Below are 17,386 nucleotides of genomic sequence, written 5' to 3' on the forward strand. Positions count from 1 at the left end.
ACAAGTAGGCAGAGAGGCAGACAGAGAGAGAGGAAGGGAAGCAGGCTCCCTGCTGAGCAGAGAGCCTGATGTGGGGCTCGATCCCAGGACCCTGGGACCATGACCTGAGCCGAAGTCAGAGGCTTTAACCTACTGAGCCACTCAGGTGCCCCTGGACTCATCATTTTGGCATGAACTGAAATAAGATGGGATAGTAATCCTCTACCTTATTATATCAGGTTGTGCGGTGGTCTCTAATGGTGTGTGTGATGTTTGTGTTGTGAAGAATGTTTTTACTTTTAACACATGCTTAGACATAACCCTGTATCCCCCCAACCCCCAAGTTCTCTCCAAGTGCAAGTTAGTTTACATCCTCTTTTAAAGGACAGCATGTAATTCGCTGGCTAATAAAATGAAACTTGATCCTACATTGGTGGCTGAGGATCACTAATCTGTCCCAGGACTGCTGGTGGGAGAAGTACTCAGTGCTCCTAGGCCTGCCTGAAGGTATACCAGATGGTTGTACCATCCCCTCTTCACCCGCCTCTGTGGCCTACAGAAAGCATGAAACTGCCAGGCTAACTTCAGTGCAAAGTGTGGGAATCTGAGTGTTCTAGGTGCAGTGGTTTTGTCATTTTTGTGTGGTGTAAATTGATAACCAAATAACTGTAAAATTTACTTTGAGGGATAACTGGATGGCTCAGTGGGTTAAGCCTCTGCCTTCGGCTCAGTTCATGATCTCAGGGTCCTGGGATCAAGCCCTGCATCAGGCTTTCTGCTCAGGGGGGAGTCTGCTTCCTCCTCTCCCTCTGCCTACTTGTGATTTCTCTTTCTCTGTTCAATAGGTAAAATCTTTAAAAAAAAAAAAAGAAATTTACTTTGAAATGGTTCCCTTTTGCAGAAAATGAGTTAAAGAGTTGAAAAGTTTCATGAAAAATTGAATTTCTGAATTCTGAATTTCTGAATTTCTGTCTCTTAAGAAAGATGATAATGAGGGGCACCCAGGTGGCTCAGGCAGTTAAGGGTCTGCCTTCAGCTCAGGTCATGATCTCAGGGTTCTGGGATCGAGCCCCACATCAGGCTCTCTGCTTGGTGGGGAGCCTGCTTCCCTTTCTCTCTCTGCCTGCCTTTCTGCCTCTCTGTGTCAAATAAATACATAAAATCTCTTAAAAAAAAAAAAGTGAAGTCATCGCTATTGATCTGTTGGCTCCATTAGCGGAAGATGAGTTAACACACAGATTATACTAGTTTCATATAAATATTACCAGATGCTTCGAAAAGAAAATCAATTACATTTTTTACTTGAATGGTGTAATTATTTTCATAAAATTCAGAAAAGCTTTTAGAAAAACCATTCCGCAGAAGTTTAAATATTTAATATTACTGTGAATTCCATTATAAATTTTTTAAAAAAGTTTACCATCAAAAAATATATATATATATTTTTAAGAAAGGGGTGGAGGGGCAGAGAGAGAGGGAGAATCTTAAGCAGACTCCATGCCTAGCATGGAGCCCGTCGTGGGGCTCAATCCCATGACCCCGAGATCATGACCTGAGCTGAAATCAAGAGTTTCTTAGCCGACTGAGCTATCCAGGTGTCCCTGAAGTTTATATTTTTAACAGCTGTACTGAGGTAAAATTTATGTACCAGAAGTTTTACCCATTTTAAGTGCACTGTTGGAAGACTTTCAGAAAACTTGTGCAATTGTACAAACATCATGCCGTTCAGTTTTAGAACACTTCTCGTCCCCGTCGGGGAAGCTGCCTGGCACTCTCTGGATTCAACCCCCACATTCAGATCCAGCCCATGGCAGGTGCTGAAAATGATTTCTTTTTCAGTGAGAACACAAATAAGGACTTTGGTGGGGCACAATGTCCAAGTATACACAATGGAATTACTAGGATAAGAAATCCATGAAACAAAATCTTAAAAAAAAAGGACTGGGGGTGCCTGGGTGGCTCAGTCAGTTAAGCGTCTGCCTTCGGCTCAGGTCATGATCCCAGGGTCCTGGGATCGAGCCCTGCATTGGGCTCCCTGCTCAGTGGGAAGCCTGCTGCTCCCTCTCCCACTCCCCCTACTTGTATTCCCGCTCTTGCTCTGTCTCTCTCTGTCAAATAAATAAATAAAATATATATATATTTTTTAAAAAGGACTGATCTTACTGGGGCACCTGGGTGGCTCAGTTGGTTAAGTGTCTGCCTTCAGCTCAGGTCATGATCTCTGGGTCCTGGGATTGAGCCCCATATGGGGCTCCCCACTCAGAAGGCAGTACTTTTCCCTTTGCCCCTCCTCCATGCTCGTGTTTTCTTCCCCTTTCTCTCAAAATAAATAAAGTCTTTAAAAAAAAAAATCCATGGAACAGAAATGTGCATATATAACAGCATAGAGAAGTCATTATTTCTTTCAAACAAACTACAATGAAAGTAGAATTAACAGCCAAATTTCACAAATACTCTTCTACATACACTGAGTTGGTGAACTACAACATTTTTGTGTTGCAGCTGATGTGGAGTATGAAAAGTTTTTTTGGCATCCAGCACGTGTTTTCTGTCCTTGCTGGTCATCCTCAATCAGATTTTACAAATATTTTGAGTCTTTGAAGAACTGCTTTGTAAATCAGTGCTGATCGATAATATGGATTTTTTTTCTTTTGCAAAAGAGTCCTCTAAATTTGTATTTTGTTTGAGATCAATTAGAAATTTTTAATCGAAGTATTAATGAACGGAGCAAGCAAAAAAAAAATTCAGGTTTTGAAGTTTTGTAAATTGCAGTTATGGAAAACAAACCTCGCAAACAGGAAGGTGCTAGAATTTATCCTTGTAAGGTAGGAACTGAGCAATGTAAGTGAAAAGAATGCAAAAATGGTATACAGGGTTTAATTTTGAAATTTTATAGTTGCACTTAGAATATCTGGAATTGAGGGAAGATTCTTTTGATAGAACTACTATTTTTAGTAGGATACACTTGTGTTTTCCTCAAGAATTCAAAATAGATTAAATTTGAGAAGGTCTGTGATTTCAAGGGATTTAACTTTGATGAAACAGTAAAAGGAATCATAAGTAGAATTCATTTTATGAAAAATTTTGTGTAACTATTTCTCCAAGAAAGATATTAAAAACAAAAAAAATACAGTATCTTTTAGAATACTTTGGCTTAAATATTTACAGGTCTCAGTATAAAATACAAATTAAGAATACACTCCATGCAGTAGAATTTTCTTTGAGCTTACCAGGTATTTGGGCAGTGAAGAGAAAGTATATCTCAATTAAAAATATTATGGTCTATAGAAAAGAGTCTATTGAAGGGTTCAATAATTTCCAAATGTATTAACATGAAAAATACCTTTGAAGAACAGTCCAGGAATTTTTATAAAAAATAAAAAATAAGATTATATTGAAAATATAACATCTTTCATAAAAATAGCAATGATTCAGTATTAGTGCCAAACTGATTAAGTACTTGAATATGCACCAAGAATAATTTCTCTTGCCATATTTTAATTTTTGTTTTTTAATTTATTATTATTATTATTTTTTAAGATTTTAGTTATTCATTTGACAGAGAGAGAGACAACGAGAGAGGGAACACAAGCCAGGGGAGAGGGAGAAGGAGAAGCAGGCTTCCCGCTGAGCAAGGAGCCCAATGAGGGGCTCGATCCCAGGACCCTGGGATCATGACCCGAGCCAAAGGCAGAGGCTTAACGACTGAGCCACGCAGTTGCTCCTAACTTGCCATATTTTTAATATTAAAATAAACCATATAAAGAACTTTAAAAATTGTTTTAATGAATGCAAACATGTTGTTTTATTTATTTAAAGGTTTACTTCTGAAAATTTCTGAATTGAACCTGTCAGTCCACCAATATATTTGTCCACAAACCAACTATTTTGTCAACCACTATATATTTTATTTTATTTATTATTATTATTATTATTTTTCGATTTTTTAATTTATTCATTTGACAGGTAGAGATCACAAGTAGGCAGAGAGGCAGGCAGAGAGAGAGGAGGAAGCAGGCTCCCGGCCGAGCAGAGAGCCGGACGTGGGGCTCGATCCCAGGACCCTGGGATCACAACCCGGGGTGAAGGCAGAGGCCTTAACCCACTGAGCCACCCAGGCAGCCCCCCAACTTTTTTTTTTTTTTGTCAACCACTATATATTTTAAAAGTGACTTGATTTTAATTGTTTATTAACATCTTCTTTCAGTCTCAGGGTGTCCTGGTTTGAATGAGAAATTTTATGGTCATTCTGTCTTTAAGAGTCAGATAATTAGGGGTGCCTGGCTGGCTCATTCAGTTAAGTGTCTGCTCTGGTCATGATCCCAGGGTCCTGGGATAGAGCCCTATGTGGTTGTGGTCAGGCTCCCTGCCCAGCGGGGAGTCTGCTTCTCCCTCTGTCTCTTCCCCTGCTGGCCCTCTCTCCCTCTCTCTTTCTCGCATGTGCGCAGGCGCGTTCTCTCTCAAACACATAAAATCTTTAAAAAAAAAAAAAAAAGTCAGATAATTACACTTATTTAAATGTTTCCAGATCACTGGGAAGGATAAGTACCTCCCCAATTCACTTTATGAAACCAGCATTCCTTTAATATTAGTATAAGACAATACAATATGGTCAAGAACAGATTATTGCAGGATATAAATTTGGTTCAATATGAGAAAATCCAGCCACCAAATCCATTATATCAAAAATTCAAAAGAAAAGTAACATGATCATATTAGTAGCTGCTGAGAAAACATTTAGTAAAGTTCAGTACTACTCTTAATAAAACTCTTAAGGAGGAATAGAAGGAAATTATTTAGACATAATAAAGACTATTTGTGAAAAACTAACAACAGGTTTACTTTGTATGGTGAAATACTAAAAACAGTTAAATAAGGATCTAGATGAGAATATATAAGACCAGCATTTTTATTTATCATTATCTTTGATCTTATAGGAAATGCAACAAGACATTGGAAGAGATTAAAAATTTTTTTTTCTTGTTGCTGAGATGACTGTGTATACACCCCCAAATGTGAGACTAAATTAGAAACAGAACAGCCACTCTAGTAGAATGAATAAACTATTCGGGGAGATGGCTGGGTGTGAGATAAATGTAGAAATTGGAAGCTTTTTTCTAAGCATAAGTTCTAAGAAATGGCAGAATTATTCCCTTAAATAAAAAAACCATAAAATATACATAATATATAAATTTCCCACAGTTCAAAAACAGAATATACATGGGTTTTTAAAAAATTGCATAAAATGATCATAACATTTTATATTGATGAATATTCTATTGAAGATTAGTATGAGATATAGGAATATTATAAAGCCATTATAATCAAAATAGTATTGGCCTAGCAACCAACAAATAGACCCTTGGAACAGAGTAGATTCAGAAATAGATCATTCAGGTCTTTGGGAAACCCTCAATCAAGACTGGAAACCCTAGATTACTATCTAAAATTTATAAAGAACTCTTTAAGTCATCACCAAAAAAAGCAAGGTCCAATTAAAAAGATGGGCAGAGGACCTGAATAGACATTTTTCCAAAGAAGACATATATATGACCAACAGACACTTGGAAAGATTCTCAACATCACTCAGCATCACAGAAATGCAAATCAAAGCCATAATGAGATAATCACTTCACATTAGGCAGAATAGCTAGTGTCAAAAAGACAAGAAAGTACAAGTGTTGGTGAAGATGTGGAGAAAGGGGAACCCTTGTGCACTGTTGTTGGGACTGTGAATTGGTGTAGCTGTTATGGAAAATAGTACAGAGGTTCCTCAAACAATGAAAAATAGAACATAGAGCACCGTAGCTGGGAGATGTCCTGGAGACAGCTTGCCCGGATTAAGTTTCCAGGAATTCCACATTTGGAAATTTATCTGAAGCAAATAAAAACATTAATCAAAAAGATTTGCACCCCTATGTTTATTGCAGCATTATTTACAAGAGCCAAGATATGGAAGCAACCTGAGCGTCCATCGGTAGATGAATGGAGAAAAGTAGAGGTGGGAGAAATACAATGGAATATTACTCAGCCGTGAAAAAGAACATGATCTTCCCATTTCCAACAACATGGCTATCTAGAGAGCATAATGCTAAGTGAAATAAGTCAGATAGTGAAAGGCATCAGTTTTTTTTTTTTTTTTTTTTTGGAAAAAGCATTTGTAAAATATATTTCAGGCAAAGTGTTAATAGCTATAATTTAAAAAGAGCTCTTACAAATGGGCAGAAAAAATATAAATTATTCTAAAGCAAAATGGACAAAGAATATGAATAGTTAATTCACAGATCTGAGATAAGCGGGGAGTGTGTGCACATGTTTCAATGATAACAGAGAAAAATGCTTACAAGACACCACAGGCTGTTAACTTGAGCACACGGTGAGTGACAGGCTGATGTGGGAAGTGAAAAACAAGCTATGACACACTCCTGACAGACCACCGAGAAGATAGAAATAATTTGAGTGCTCCCTAGGTGCCATAGTTGAGGAATAAAGAGAAATCTGAGTGAGAAGAGGAGGGAGAGAAAGACTGACGCATCTGAACAGAGAGGACTCTGGGCAGTAAATTATTTTCTTCACTACTGGCCTTACAAGATTGTTAATTACTTGCAACTAGTGGCACTGTGATTTCTGCGAGATAAGTGCAGTTAAGTGGGTCAGGTACAATCTGGAAAAGGGCCCTTTGCAAAAACATGTCACGTAATCGTAGTTCTTGCTTCAACTGATAATTCCTATATTTCCCAATCTAGAGGCCTCTCCAGAGGCCAAAGGGAATGAGAAAGATCCACTTAAGGAACACTGATCTGTAAGAAGGATCTCTCAGATTCCCTTGGGTTGGCCACTGTTGCACAGGGTCGGTGGCTTCTGCTACAGTTGTTAATATGTAGCAAAGTCCTTGCAGAAGCTCTGCCCGAGTTCCATACCTGGGCATGTGCTGAGGAAGGTCTGGAGGACTTGAGGGGAAAGGTGAGGGTGTGGAAAGGAAACAGGCTTCCCAAGTGAAAGGGAGACTTTTCTGTTGCATTATACAGAAGAGGATCCCTCCCTTTCGCGGTACCTGCATTTCCCAATCCAGCTTCCGTCTAGCTGTGGCTTCCACGCCTTAATTTGGTTTCTTTGATCTGTTGCAGATGATAGATTGTATTTGTTAGTTCTATCTAGCGTCTGGTTTCACTGGGGACGTTATGATTCACTCTTTTGTAAGAAGAGGAAAGAGGGTCACCGACTGGCACAGTGTCTGGGATGATAATGTATGGCAGCATTGTTTGGGGACTTTTTTTAATCGATTGTCTGATATGCAGGAATTTAGAGGAGAAGTTAATATTCGTAGAAGGATTAATGCAATCTTTGCAAATAAAAAGATTCTGAAGACTATTTCATTGGACTTTCTAGTGGAGAACCTTTCTTTTCAGAAGAAGATTTTATTTATTTATTTGAGAGAGAGAACATGAGTGGGGGTCGGAGGTGTGGGGGGAGGGAGAAGCAGGCCCCCGATGAGTGGGGAGCCCGACATGGGGCTCAATCCCACGACCCTGAAATCATGACCTGAGCTGAAGGTAGACACTTAGCTGATTGAGCCATCCAGGGACTCTTTTAGTGGAGAATCTGAAGCAGGCCTAATGCAGTCATTTTCCCTGCACTTAGGTGATGGACAAGAATGCTGAGTCCCATTTTCTGCTCGGCCCATAATCCCAGCTTGCTAGTGGTGTTATATGTGGGAGAGTCAGAGTCTTGAACACCTGAACCCTTTGGAGCGTTGCTCTCTGGCTAAGCTCTCCATCGTGCGTCACGATGGGTTCTCCTGTGGCAGCTTGAGATTATTCTGGTCAAGTTTTTCTTGTTGGGGCTCAGCTGGTTTTGACTTGCTCTGGGAGATGCTCTTGCATGGTTGAAATTGAACCAAATGACATGTCTCCAGCTTTTGAAAACTTCTGTTAACAAGTCAGAGGTAATTGGATGACTGTCCTATCATTCCAAGCATATCTCCAGAATAGTTTCTCTCACATTATTTTGGTAATGCTCTCCCCCCCCCCAAGGATTTTATTTATTTATTTGACAGAGTGAGATCACAAGTAGGCAGAGAGAGAGGAAGCAGGCTCCCTGCCAAGCAGAGAGCCTGATGTGGGGCTCGATCCTAGGACCCTGAGATCATGACCTGAGCCGAAGGCAGAGGCTTAACCCACTGAGCCACCCAGGTGCCTCTATTTTGGTAATGTTCTTAAGTCTTATTTTTATTGTGTCTAAGTCTTAGTTCTGTGCTTAATACCCTCAGTAAGAGTTGCCTGGGTGTAAACACGGGCCTCATTAGATGTACCAGGAAAATGCAAATGAAGCTATAGCTGTTTGGAAAGGAGAAATGGCAATTAGCAGTGGCAGAACACTGCGACCTTTGCCTCACATCTTTTCCTGTGGACAGAATTGCACTTTATTGCAGAAGCTGGTTTCCCAATACTTGTGTTCTTTCATCTGATTTTTGAAACTGAGCAAACCTTTTTTCTTTAATTTAGGTTTTAGTGCAGGATGTAATTAAAATGTCATGTCTAAGGTATGTGTTACTAATTTGCCTACTGAGGCATATTAGACGAGCAATTTCAACTGCCTAAGAATGAATCTTGATTTAAAAAAAAATTTTTTTTTTATTTATTTAGTTGAGAGAGAGAGAGAGTGAGCAAGAGAACACAAGTAGGGGGAGGGGCGAAGGGAAAGGGAGAAGCAGACTCTGCGCAGGGAACCCGAAGCTGGACTCCATTCTGGGACTCCAGGGTCATGACCTGAGCCAAAGGCAGACACTTAACTAACTGAGCCAACCAGGAGCCCCTTGGTTTTTCTTTATATTAAAGAGAACAGTTTTGAAAAGAAGAAATTCCTCTTGATTCTCTTCTTATGTAGGACCTCTGCATTTTATAACGTATCTGTTATATACTACATATAATGTCGTCTATATTATTATGTTGCATTTTACACATACATGTTGAGAAAACTAGTAACTCTATTTCTATATTTACTTTTGGCCTCCTATGTAGGGAAAACTTTGAGTATGCTTTGGACTTACTTTGGCTTTGCTTTTATATGACTTTAGGTAGATCACAAGTTAATAGAATTCCCGTTACAGTGTGGATTGCTTACTGTTCATGTAGGATGGTCTATAATTCAGATTAGGGAATGATTCTCTGTTATGAATATCAAAATGACTAGAGTCTCAGGTGGACAGTTTGTAATATCACATCTGTTATTGCTCAGGAAAAATATTGTTACAGATTGTAGTTGGCTGGATTTTACATCTCAGTCTGTGATCTCAACTGTTACATTTATTTTTGCAGACTAAAAGAAGCGGTTCCTTCTTAGGTTTATTTGAGGACTCCTCTTTTACCTGCCCTTTAAATACTGGGGTTCCTTTGGGTTCTCTTTTCTTTCTTTTTGTTCTTTAAGTAGGCTCCACACCCAGCATGGAATTCAATGCAGGGCTTGAACTCACGGCCTCAAGATCAAGACCTGTGCTGAGATCAAGCGTCAGATGCTTAACTGACTGGGCCACCCAGGTTCCCCTGGGTTCTTTTTTCTGATTCCCGTCTTTTCACTTCCTATTTCCCTTCCTTAGATGAATAGCAGTGAGCAAGTTCTTACTGTGTATCAGGGCAGGGCCGTGCTGTACAGCTGAGCAATTCGTGTACTGCACAATTCCAGGAGATGACATTCACTGACCCACCCCAAAGACTTGGGTAGTGTCATCAGGCACTGTGCTACCTACTTTACGAACTACTTGTTTACCCTCACAACAATCCATGAGATGAATATCATCATTCCTATTTCATAGCTGAGAAAATGGAGCTTTGGGTCTGTTAAAACTTGTTTAAGGTCACACAGTTAATGACCTGACAAGAAAGTTTGTACAGGTCCAAAAGCTTTGCTTCTCTCTACAGCATGCTATCTTTCCTGGGTGATCTCAGCTCTTGGTGAGCTCATCCATGACCACCACTTAAATGATGCTAATTCCTGAAAGCCTCGCCACTTCAGATCTCTCTGTTGATGGCCTTTGAGACAAGTCTTCCAGTATGTTCCAGGGGCCCCTCAGATTCTAAAGGATTCAAACTGAATCACTGCTTTCCGTATGACTGCTCCTCTTCCATTCCCACGCGTAGTTTGTGGCACCAGCAGCCTGGGCTCCTCTCTCTCCCTCACCCCCCACATCCGATAGGAGACCAGGTTCCATTCCCTTCTGTTTCCCAAATCTCTCTCCGTTTGCCCCCTTCCTTTCTAGGCCAGTTATCACCACATGGGTTCAGGCTCTCATTCTTGGGTTCTGAATGCATCTCCTCTGGCTGACTTAAGACAGACACCACGTAGTGCGTGTATTGGTGGTTGCCTCTGACTCACTCACCTGGGTCCACCCTTCCCACGGGGCTGCCTGACGACTCAGCTTCAAGTTACTTTCTCCGGAAAGTCTTTCTTTTTCACCAGCCCCTTTCCTTTAGCTAAATTGCTCTTCTCTGTGCTCCCCTAGACTGTCATGGGTATCACTTCACTCACCATCGCACCCTGATTATTGATTTTCTTGTCTGACTCCTTCCCTGGACTACAAGCTCTTTGGGGACAGGAACCACATACAATTTTCTTTGTCTTTCTAGCATCTAACAGCTTCTCTGGGAGAGCAGTAAATGCTCAAGAGGCACCTGGGTGGCTCAGTTGGTGAAATGTCTGCCTTTGACTCAGGTCATGATCTCAGGGTTCTGGGATTGAGCCCCGCATCGGGCTCCCTGCTCAGTGGGGATTCCGCTGCTTCCTCTTGCTCTGGCCCCCACCCAACCCTCTGCTCTTGCTCTCTCTCTGCATCAAATCTGTAGTTTGCTCTGGGCAGCATGGACATTCTAACATTGTTCATTCTTCCAGTCTGTGAGCATAGAACGTCTTTCCATTCCTTGAGCCTTCAAGTTTCTTTTGTTAGTATCTTATGTTTCCATTGTACAGAGCTTTTGCTTCCTTGGTTAAATTTATTCCGGGGTATTTTATTCCAGATCTGAAAGAGTTGTCCACATACTACTATAGTGTTCTATGTGTTTACTTAGTCCTATTAAAATGTAAATGCAATTTCTATTAATTCATGTAGTGAAAATAATCAATGCTGTTGTGATTTAGTTATACAATTTTTTCCTTTCTCCCTGCTGTTTCCAACAGCAGGCAGCATGATCATTGCCTAATATATGTTTTCACAGCAGCAGCTTCTTCCCTTATCCTGTTGACAGAAGATTATAACTTAATTGCATGATCATTTAAAATGTGGATTCTGCGTTGAACTTTGGTCTAAGGGCCCAAAGTTTTGTATTGACAGTAATGAATTAGCTAACCTCTTAAAATGTGCTTTCTTTATCTTTCCTGATTCCTGTCTGCCAACAGTGGCCGTTACATTAAGAAAATGCCTCAAGGTTGATTCTCTTACTTATTTTTATTTATTTATTTTATATTCTAAAAGATTTTGTTTATTTGAGAGAGAGAGAGTGAGAGACCAGGAGCTGGGTGAAGTGCTTGCTGAGGGAGAAGGAGACTCCCTGCTTGACCCTAGAGGCTTAACAGACTGAGCCACCCAGGTGCCCCAAGGTTGATTATCTTAGAATCTAAGCTACTGCTAAATTTGAAGCTAGATTCCTTGGGGGGGGGTGGTGGTGGTTATTAACATGTACCTTTTCACCTAACACCATTCAGGTCTCATTCCAGTTCTGCCCCTATCTGGTTCCAGCCAACCACTTAAATCTCCCCGGACACACCACGTTCCTTGTCTTTAAAATTAGGCATTGGGACTGAACTAGCTAGAACAACTTTTCAGTCTCAAATGCCCTCTGATTCTATTACTTTGGGTCCCTCCCTACTGTGCCTTCTCTGTCTTATTTTCCTTGCCTGCCTCTGCCCCCTCATCCACCCCCAACCAAGGCACTGTTCCAGGCCTGTCCTACCATATACACACTGTGTTCTTCAAGCACTTGGCTTTGACCTGGAGGTTTTCTTGAACATGGAGGGTTGAGAAGCAGCAGAGTTGCGCTGTCTGGAATGGTGCCCACTGCCCCTAGTTCACTGGCCTGCTCAGACCCCCTCCATAAAGGACGACTGAGTCCTTTCCTTTCAGGACGCACATTCTTGACTGCTTTTGCAAAAGTCGAGCGACCTGGCATAGGAAGATTCCTATGTCAGAGCAGTGCCCTTTCTAAATCGCAGCGGATCAACAGATTTGGGGCTGTGAGTGGGACCTGGAAAGGGGGTGTGCAGCCGGTGGGGGGAGTGCGTCAATTTTAGTATAGTTTTTAACCATCACACAAATGCAGTGTCCTAGCTTTTGGAGTGCGGAGGCATATGACTGCGTGTCCTACTACAGCTTCTAGATTACTGTGTGACCTTTTCTTTAACTGACTGTGAGGTTACAGTGGGCTCCCACATACACTGGTTGAGGAAGCGCTTCGAGCAACACCGTCGTGTCATCAGGGTGTGCAGGCGACCGAGGACCGTCCGGCTTTGGTTTGGTCAGGAGACGCGAAGGGACGAGTCAGGTTCGAGGTGTTTCAGAGGAGACGCGCCGGGGAAGCGTTGGTCCGAGCGCAGGCCGGGGTCCTCAGGCGCGCAGCAGGGAGGACGGGTGTCCCCGCGGGACACGTGCGCGCCAGCACGAAGCCGGCGAGGCCGAGGGGGGCCGTGTCCCGGTCCGGGCGCGAGGAAGGACACCCAGGCCAGCCGCGGGACACCCCGCCCCGGCGGCCGTCCCCGCGGGGCGAGAGGGAGGCGTTCCGGAGCGGGGCGGCGAGCGCCCCGGGGCCGGCGTGCGGGCGCGCGGCCGCCCGCGCTCCGACGGGGTTAAAAGCCCATCACCTGCCGCTGGAGCGCGACCCAGATGGGAAGTAGGAAGTGCCGCGCCCGAGCTTCCTGTACACACAGACGCGCGGCGCCCGGCGCGCCCGCTGGCGAGCTGCGCCCCACGCTCCGCGGGGCTCGGGGCGACGCGGCCGCTCGCCGGGCCGCGGGCGGGTGTCGGGCCTCCTCCCCCTCCCGCCCTCCTCCCCTCCTGCCCTGCCCCCGCCGCCGTCCTGCGGAGCGCCGAGCGGCCGGCGGCAGAGCGCGCCCGACCCGGGACGGAATGACACGGCTCCGCCTCCCCGGGGCGCGCGGCGGCCGCTGCTGAGAAGCCGGCGGCGCCGGGACCCGCGGGCTGTCCTGCCAGGTAGGCTTCGCGAGCCTTCCACGCGGGGCGCGCAGGGCCGGGCGGGCGGGGTGCCGGACTGGGATAAAAGTGGGGGCCGGGGGGGCCGGGGGGGGAGCACGGGAGACTCGGATTGCCCGGGTCGGAGCTGTATTTCCTGCCTCCGGGGCTGAAGCCGCGCGGCGTGGAGCTCGTTCTGAACGCCTTCGACACCTGTTAGCTTCTAGAAAACACGCCTCGCTCGAGGTGGAGGGAAACGAATTCCGAACAAAACAGTCTCTACAAAATGCGTGCATTGGCAAATGCGAGGGGCGCTCGGACCGCCCCGTGCCTTCCCGAAGGGGACCCCAGAGGTTGGTGGCATCTCGGACGCTTGCTTCTCGCGCGGGGACATGCACCCCGCGGTGTGGACGCGCACGGAGATAGCAGGGAGATGGGATCTTGGCCATACGTTATCTTGTCAGGGAATTGCTGATAACCCGGAGTGAAACTCTCTTCCTCCACGGCTGTTGGCAAGATGAAGTTAAAATGAAACCGATTCCCTTTCAGCAGAGAAAAGGGATCTTGAGCTGACTTTTTTTCCTTTTTTTTTTTTTTTTTAAAGATTTTATTTATTTACTTGAGAGAGAGACAGTGAGAGAGAGCATGAACGAGGAGAAGGTCAGAGGGAGAAGCAGACTCCCCATGGAGCTGGGAGTCCGATGCGGGACTCGATCCCAGGACTCTAGGATCATGACCTGAGCCAAAGGCAGTCGTCCAACCAACTGAGCCACCCAGGCGTCCCTTGAGCTGACTTTTACCAGGGCACCTTTTTGCTTTCCGCATTAGTGTCGGGGGTTCTGCTGTGAGTCCCCCTCCTCTTCTCACCTAAACTTCTCACGTTCGTATTTCTCAGAAACGAATTCTCCTGTCTGGGAAAATGTCCTCTTTCTTGCCTCCAGTGTTGTGTGACACTTTATTTCTTGCTGCTGCGCACATCTTAGCAAACATGACCTGGGGGTCCCCATAGGACTGTCTGTGTTCTTGTAATGTGGCATTTCTGGGTGTTTATTTGAACAGTGCAAGGTCTGAATTAAAGAACAATGTATCTAACTTTTTCTGAAGCGGCAGAGTGGTGGTGGTGTTGGGGTGTTGGTGGTGGGGGGGTCCTTGGCCCAGAAGCAAAAGAAATGAACTTTGGGATGACTCAGTGCTTAGGGTGTGCGTAAGAGGCAAAGGGAACCCAGCCAGTCTTCCCTGAGTTGCTGGCTAATTAAAGTATCCGGCTGCTGTAGTTTTCACTGAGATGAGCCCCCTGGTCCCTTTCACATCCCACTGCTTTGTGGGTCCCTTCTTCTCCCGACTCTATCCTCCCTTTCCCTTGTGAACAGAACTGTAGTCCTGTTAAAAGTAGCGGCCCCTTAAGTATTTCTGGAACTCTCTTGAGGAGGAGGTAAAAAAGATCTTTGTAGCAGACCCACGAGCCACACTGAGATAATTGTATTAAATCCAGGGTCACGTTGTCACACCCTCCTGTTTTACCCTTGCACACTTGTGACTGGTCTTTTTTTCTTTGTGGTGGGCACACACGTGGAAAAATAGGAAAGAGAAAAACCCTTTTGCTTCTAAAGTAGCCTCTGACTGACTGTCTTGATGAGTAAACAGATACAAGGTAACTGCACAGAGAATGTAAGTATAAAAAAGAAGTTAGGGGGTGCCTGGGTGGCTCAGTGGGTTAAGGCCTCTGCCTTCTGCTCAGGTCATGATCCCAGAGTCCTGGGATTGAGCCCTCCATCGGGCTCTCTGCTCAGCTGGGAGTCTGCTTCCTCCTCTTTCTCTGCCTGCTTCTCTGCCTACTTGTGATCTCTGTCAAATAAATAAATAAAATCTTAAAAAAAAAAAAAAAGAGTAGCAGAATCCGCTCCTTGACTTTTTATTTAAAACAAACAGAAGAGGGGCGCCTGGGTGGCTCAGTGGGTTAAAGCCTCTGCCTTCGGCTCGGGTCATGATCCCAGCGTCCTGGGATCGAGCCCCCACATCGGGCTCTCTGCTCAGCAGGGAGCCTGCTTCCTCCTCTCTCTCTGCCTGCCTCTCTGCTTACTTGTGGTCTCTGTCTGTCAAATAAAATATTAAAAAAAAAAAAACCAGAAGAAAACATAGCCCCCCCCCCCCAAACAGCGTCCTGGGATCGAGCCCCCACATCGGGCTCTCTGCTCAGCAGGGAGCCTGCTTCCTCCTCTCTCTCTGCCTGCTTCTCTGCCTACTTGTGATCTCTGTCAAATAAATAAATAAAATCTTAAAAAAAAAAAAAAAGAGTAGCAGAATCCGCTCCTTGACTTTTTATTTAAAACAAACAGAAGAGGGGCGCCTGGGTGGCTCAGTGGGTTAAAGCCTCTGCCTTCGGCTCGGGTCATGATCCCAGCGTCCTGGGATCGAGCCCCCACATCGGGCTCTCTGCTCAGCGGGGAGCCTGCTTCCTCCTCTCTCTCTGCCTGCCTCTCTGCTTACTTGTGGTCTCTGTCTGTCAAATAAAATATTAAAAAAAAAAAAACCAGAAGAAAACATAGCCCCCCCCCCAAACCCCCAAACCAATCACCCTAGATAACTTTCTCTTGCACTACTGTGCTGGAAGTGAGCTGTGAGTGTGGTCAAGCACTGTCCATTTACCCAGAGTTTTACAAATATTTACAGTCATCTCTGCCAAATATCTTTGCACTGAGCCTCACAGAACATTCTCAGCATTCAAAAGCTCCATTCTCATGAATGGCTTCAGTTCATTGGCAATTTAAAGGCATCTGGGCTTCCAAACTAGGTCAGTTTAAGACACTTTTTTTTTTTTTTAATAATTAGTTTTTGGGTCTCCCAGATTGTGAATCAGGTTTTCTGAGGCAAACTTCACAGCAGAGAGAAAAGTTAAAACTCTGTCTAAAAAGAAAAAAAGCTTATTTTATCTCTACAGTAACCATTTAGCTTCCGGAAGATGATCTTTCTCTTCAACAATATGAGGAAGTATATTTAAATTTTTGTTTTCGAGAAGCAGTTTTAATATTTTAGGTATTTAGAAACATTTATTAGGACATCGGAGTCATTGCTCTTGGTGTTTCTGCTAATTCTGGCTTCCGTGTTTCCCCTGGCCTTAACTTACAGCATTACTTTCTTGTCAAGTGAGGTTCTTGTGTTTGAAATCACCAGTTTGAGGTAGAGGTCAGGAATCATGCTGAACCCAGATATTGGGAGAGGAGCAAAGTCCAATGGTTTTGGGACTCAACCTACTTTGTGCAACTGATTATTTTGGATATGGGAGCGGGGCCAAGATGCCACACAAATCATGCTTTCCACTTCGAGCTTTGGGGAGTAAGTATCTGCAGCCATTGCTCCCAAGTCCTGAGATTTTGTTTTCCAGGGATGCCCACCCGAATTTTTAGAAGCTCCTTAGCTATTATAAATTATGAGTATGTTTAGACTTTGAATTGCCGGAAGTGAATGCACATGAGAGCTGGGCCTTTTAATATTCTCTCTCCTCCATGTACTTGTAAAGAAGTTATCTACTGTGGGATTGAGTGAGTACTCACTATTTGTCAGGTGTGGGCTAGATGTTGACGATAGAAAGATGGATAAGAGGGGGCCTCTGTTGCAAAGGAATTGGTGTAAGATCGGAAGTGATGTTGTTCTGGAGTGGCAGCTTTTAATTTGTGTTGTTCTGAGTGAACCTGAGTACGTTAGAGGCTTTTCATTTTGACATTTTTCCTTCTTTTTTTGGATAATGTTTCCTATATATGCCATCAAGTTAAGTAACTTGAAGGGGCATAACAGCACCGAAGTTAATTTATTTAATTATTTACATTTTAATTTGCTTGTTCACCTTTAGGTACATGTGGGAGGTCTTAGACTAATGTTCTGCTTTTATTAACTTTGGCATTCGCTTTTTCTTGGTCGATGCGTACTTCGAAACCCAACGCATCACACTGCAGTGGTTATTAAAACACGGAAGATTAATATAATGCATTGAAGAGAGGAGAAGCGGTCAACGTTTTGCAACACAGAATGAGAAACTTCTCATATGACGAGGCCTCCGTCCTTGGACTGAAAAACACAGCTTCAATGAAATAGACTCTTTTATTTGCAGCTGAAGAGCCTGTGGATCCCGTGGCTTTTAGTGTCTGTTAAAGAATGTACTTCAGAATCCATGTCTTACTGGTTTCTAGTTCCTTTGCAGTCATGAGTTTGAGTCCCAGGCCTTTAATCCACTGGTTC

At 43.8% G+C, this 17,386-nt stretch overlaps 2 protein-coding genes across 2 annotated transcripts in view; both read left to right on the forward strand.

Moving 5' to 3' along the window:
• Positions 1 to 14,679, forward strand: part of LOC309865170 (uncharacterized protein) — a gene marked incomplete at its 5' end in the record, with an annotated part of 59,646 nt that extends 44,967 nt beyond the window's left edge. The window contains 2 exons of the mRNA XM_082731358.1: positions 12,412 to 13,174; positions 13,374 to 14,679. Coding sequence (XP_082587484.1) covers positions 12,412 to 13,094 — 683 coding nt within the window. The 3' untranslated portion in view covers positions 13,095 to 13,174; positions 13,374 to 14,679. The remainder of the gene's footprint in view (positions 1 to 12,411; positions 13,175 to 13,373) is intronic.
• RNF144B (ring finger protein 144B) overlaps positions 1 to 17,386 on the forward strand; it is a 170,808-nt gene that overhangs the window by 78,479 nt on the left and 74,943 nt on the right. The gene's annotated exons all lie outside the window — the stretch shown is intronic.

Source organism: Mustela nivalis (genome assembly GCF_964662115.1).
Source record: "Mustela nivalis genome assembly, chromosome: 5".
Lineage (NCBI taxonomy): Eukaryota > Metazoa > Chordata > Mammalia > Carnivora > Mustelidae > Mustela > Mustela nivalis.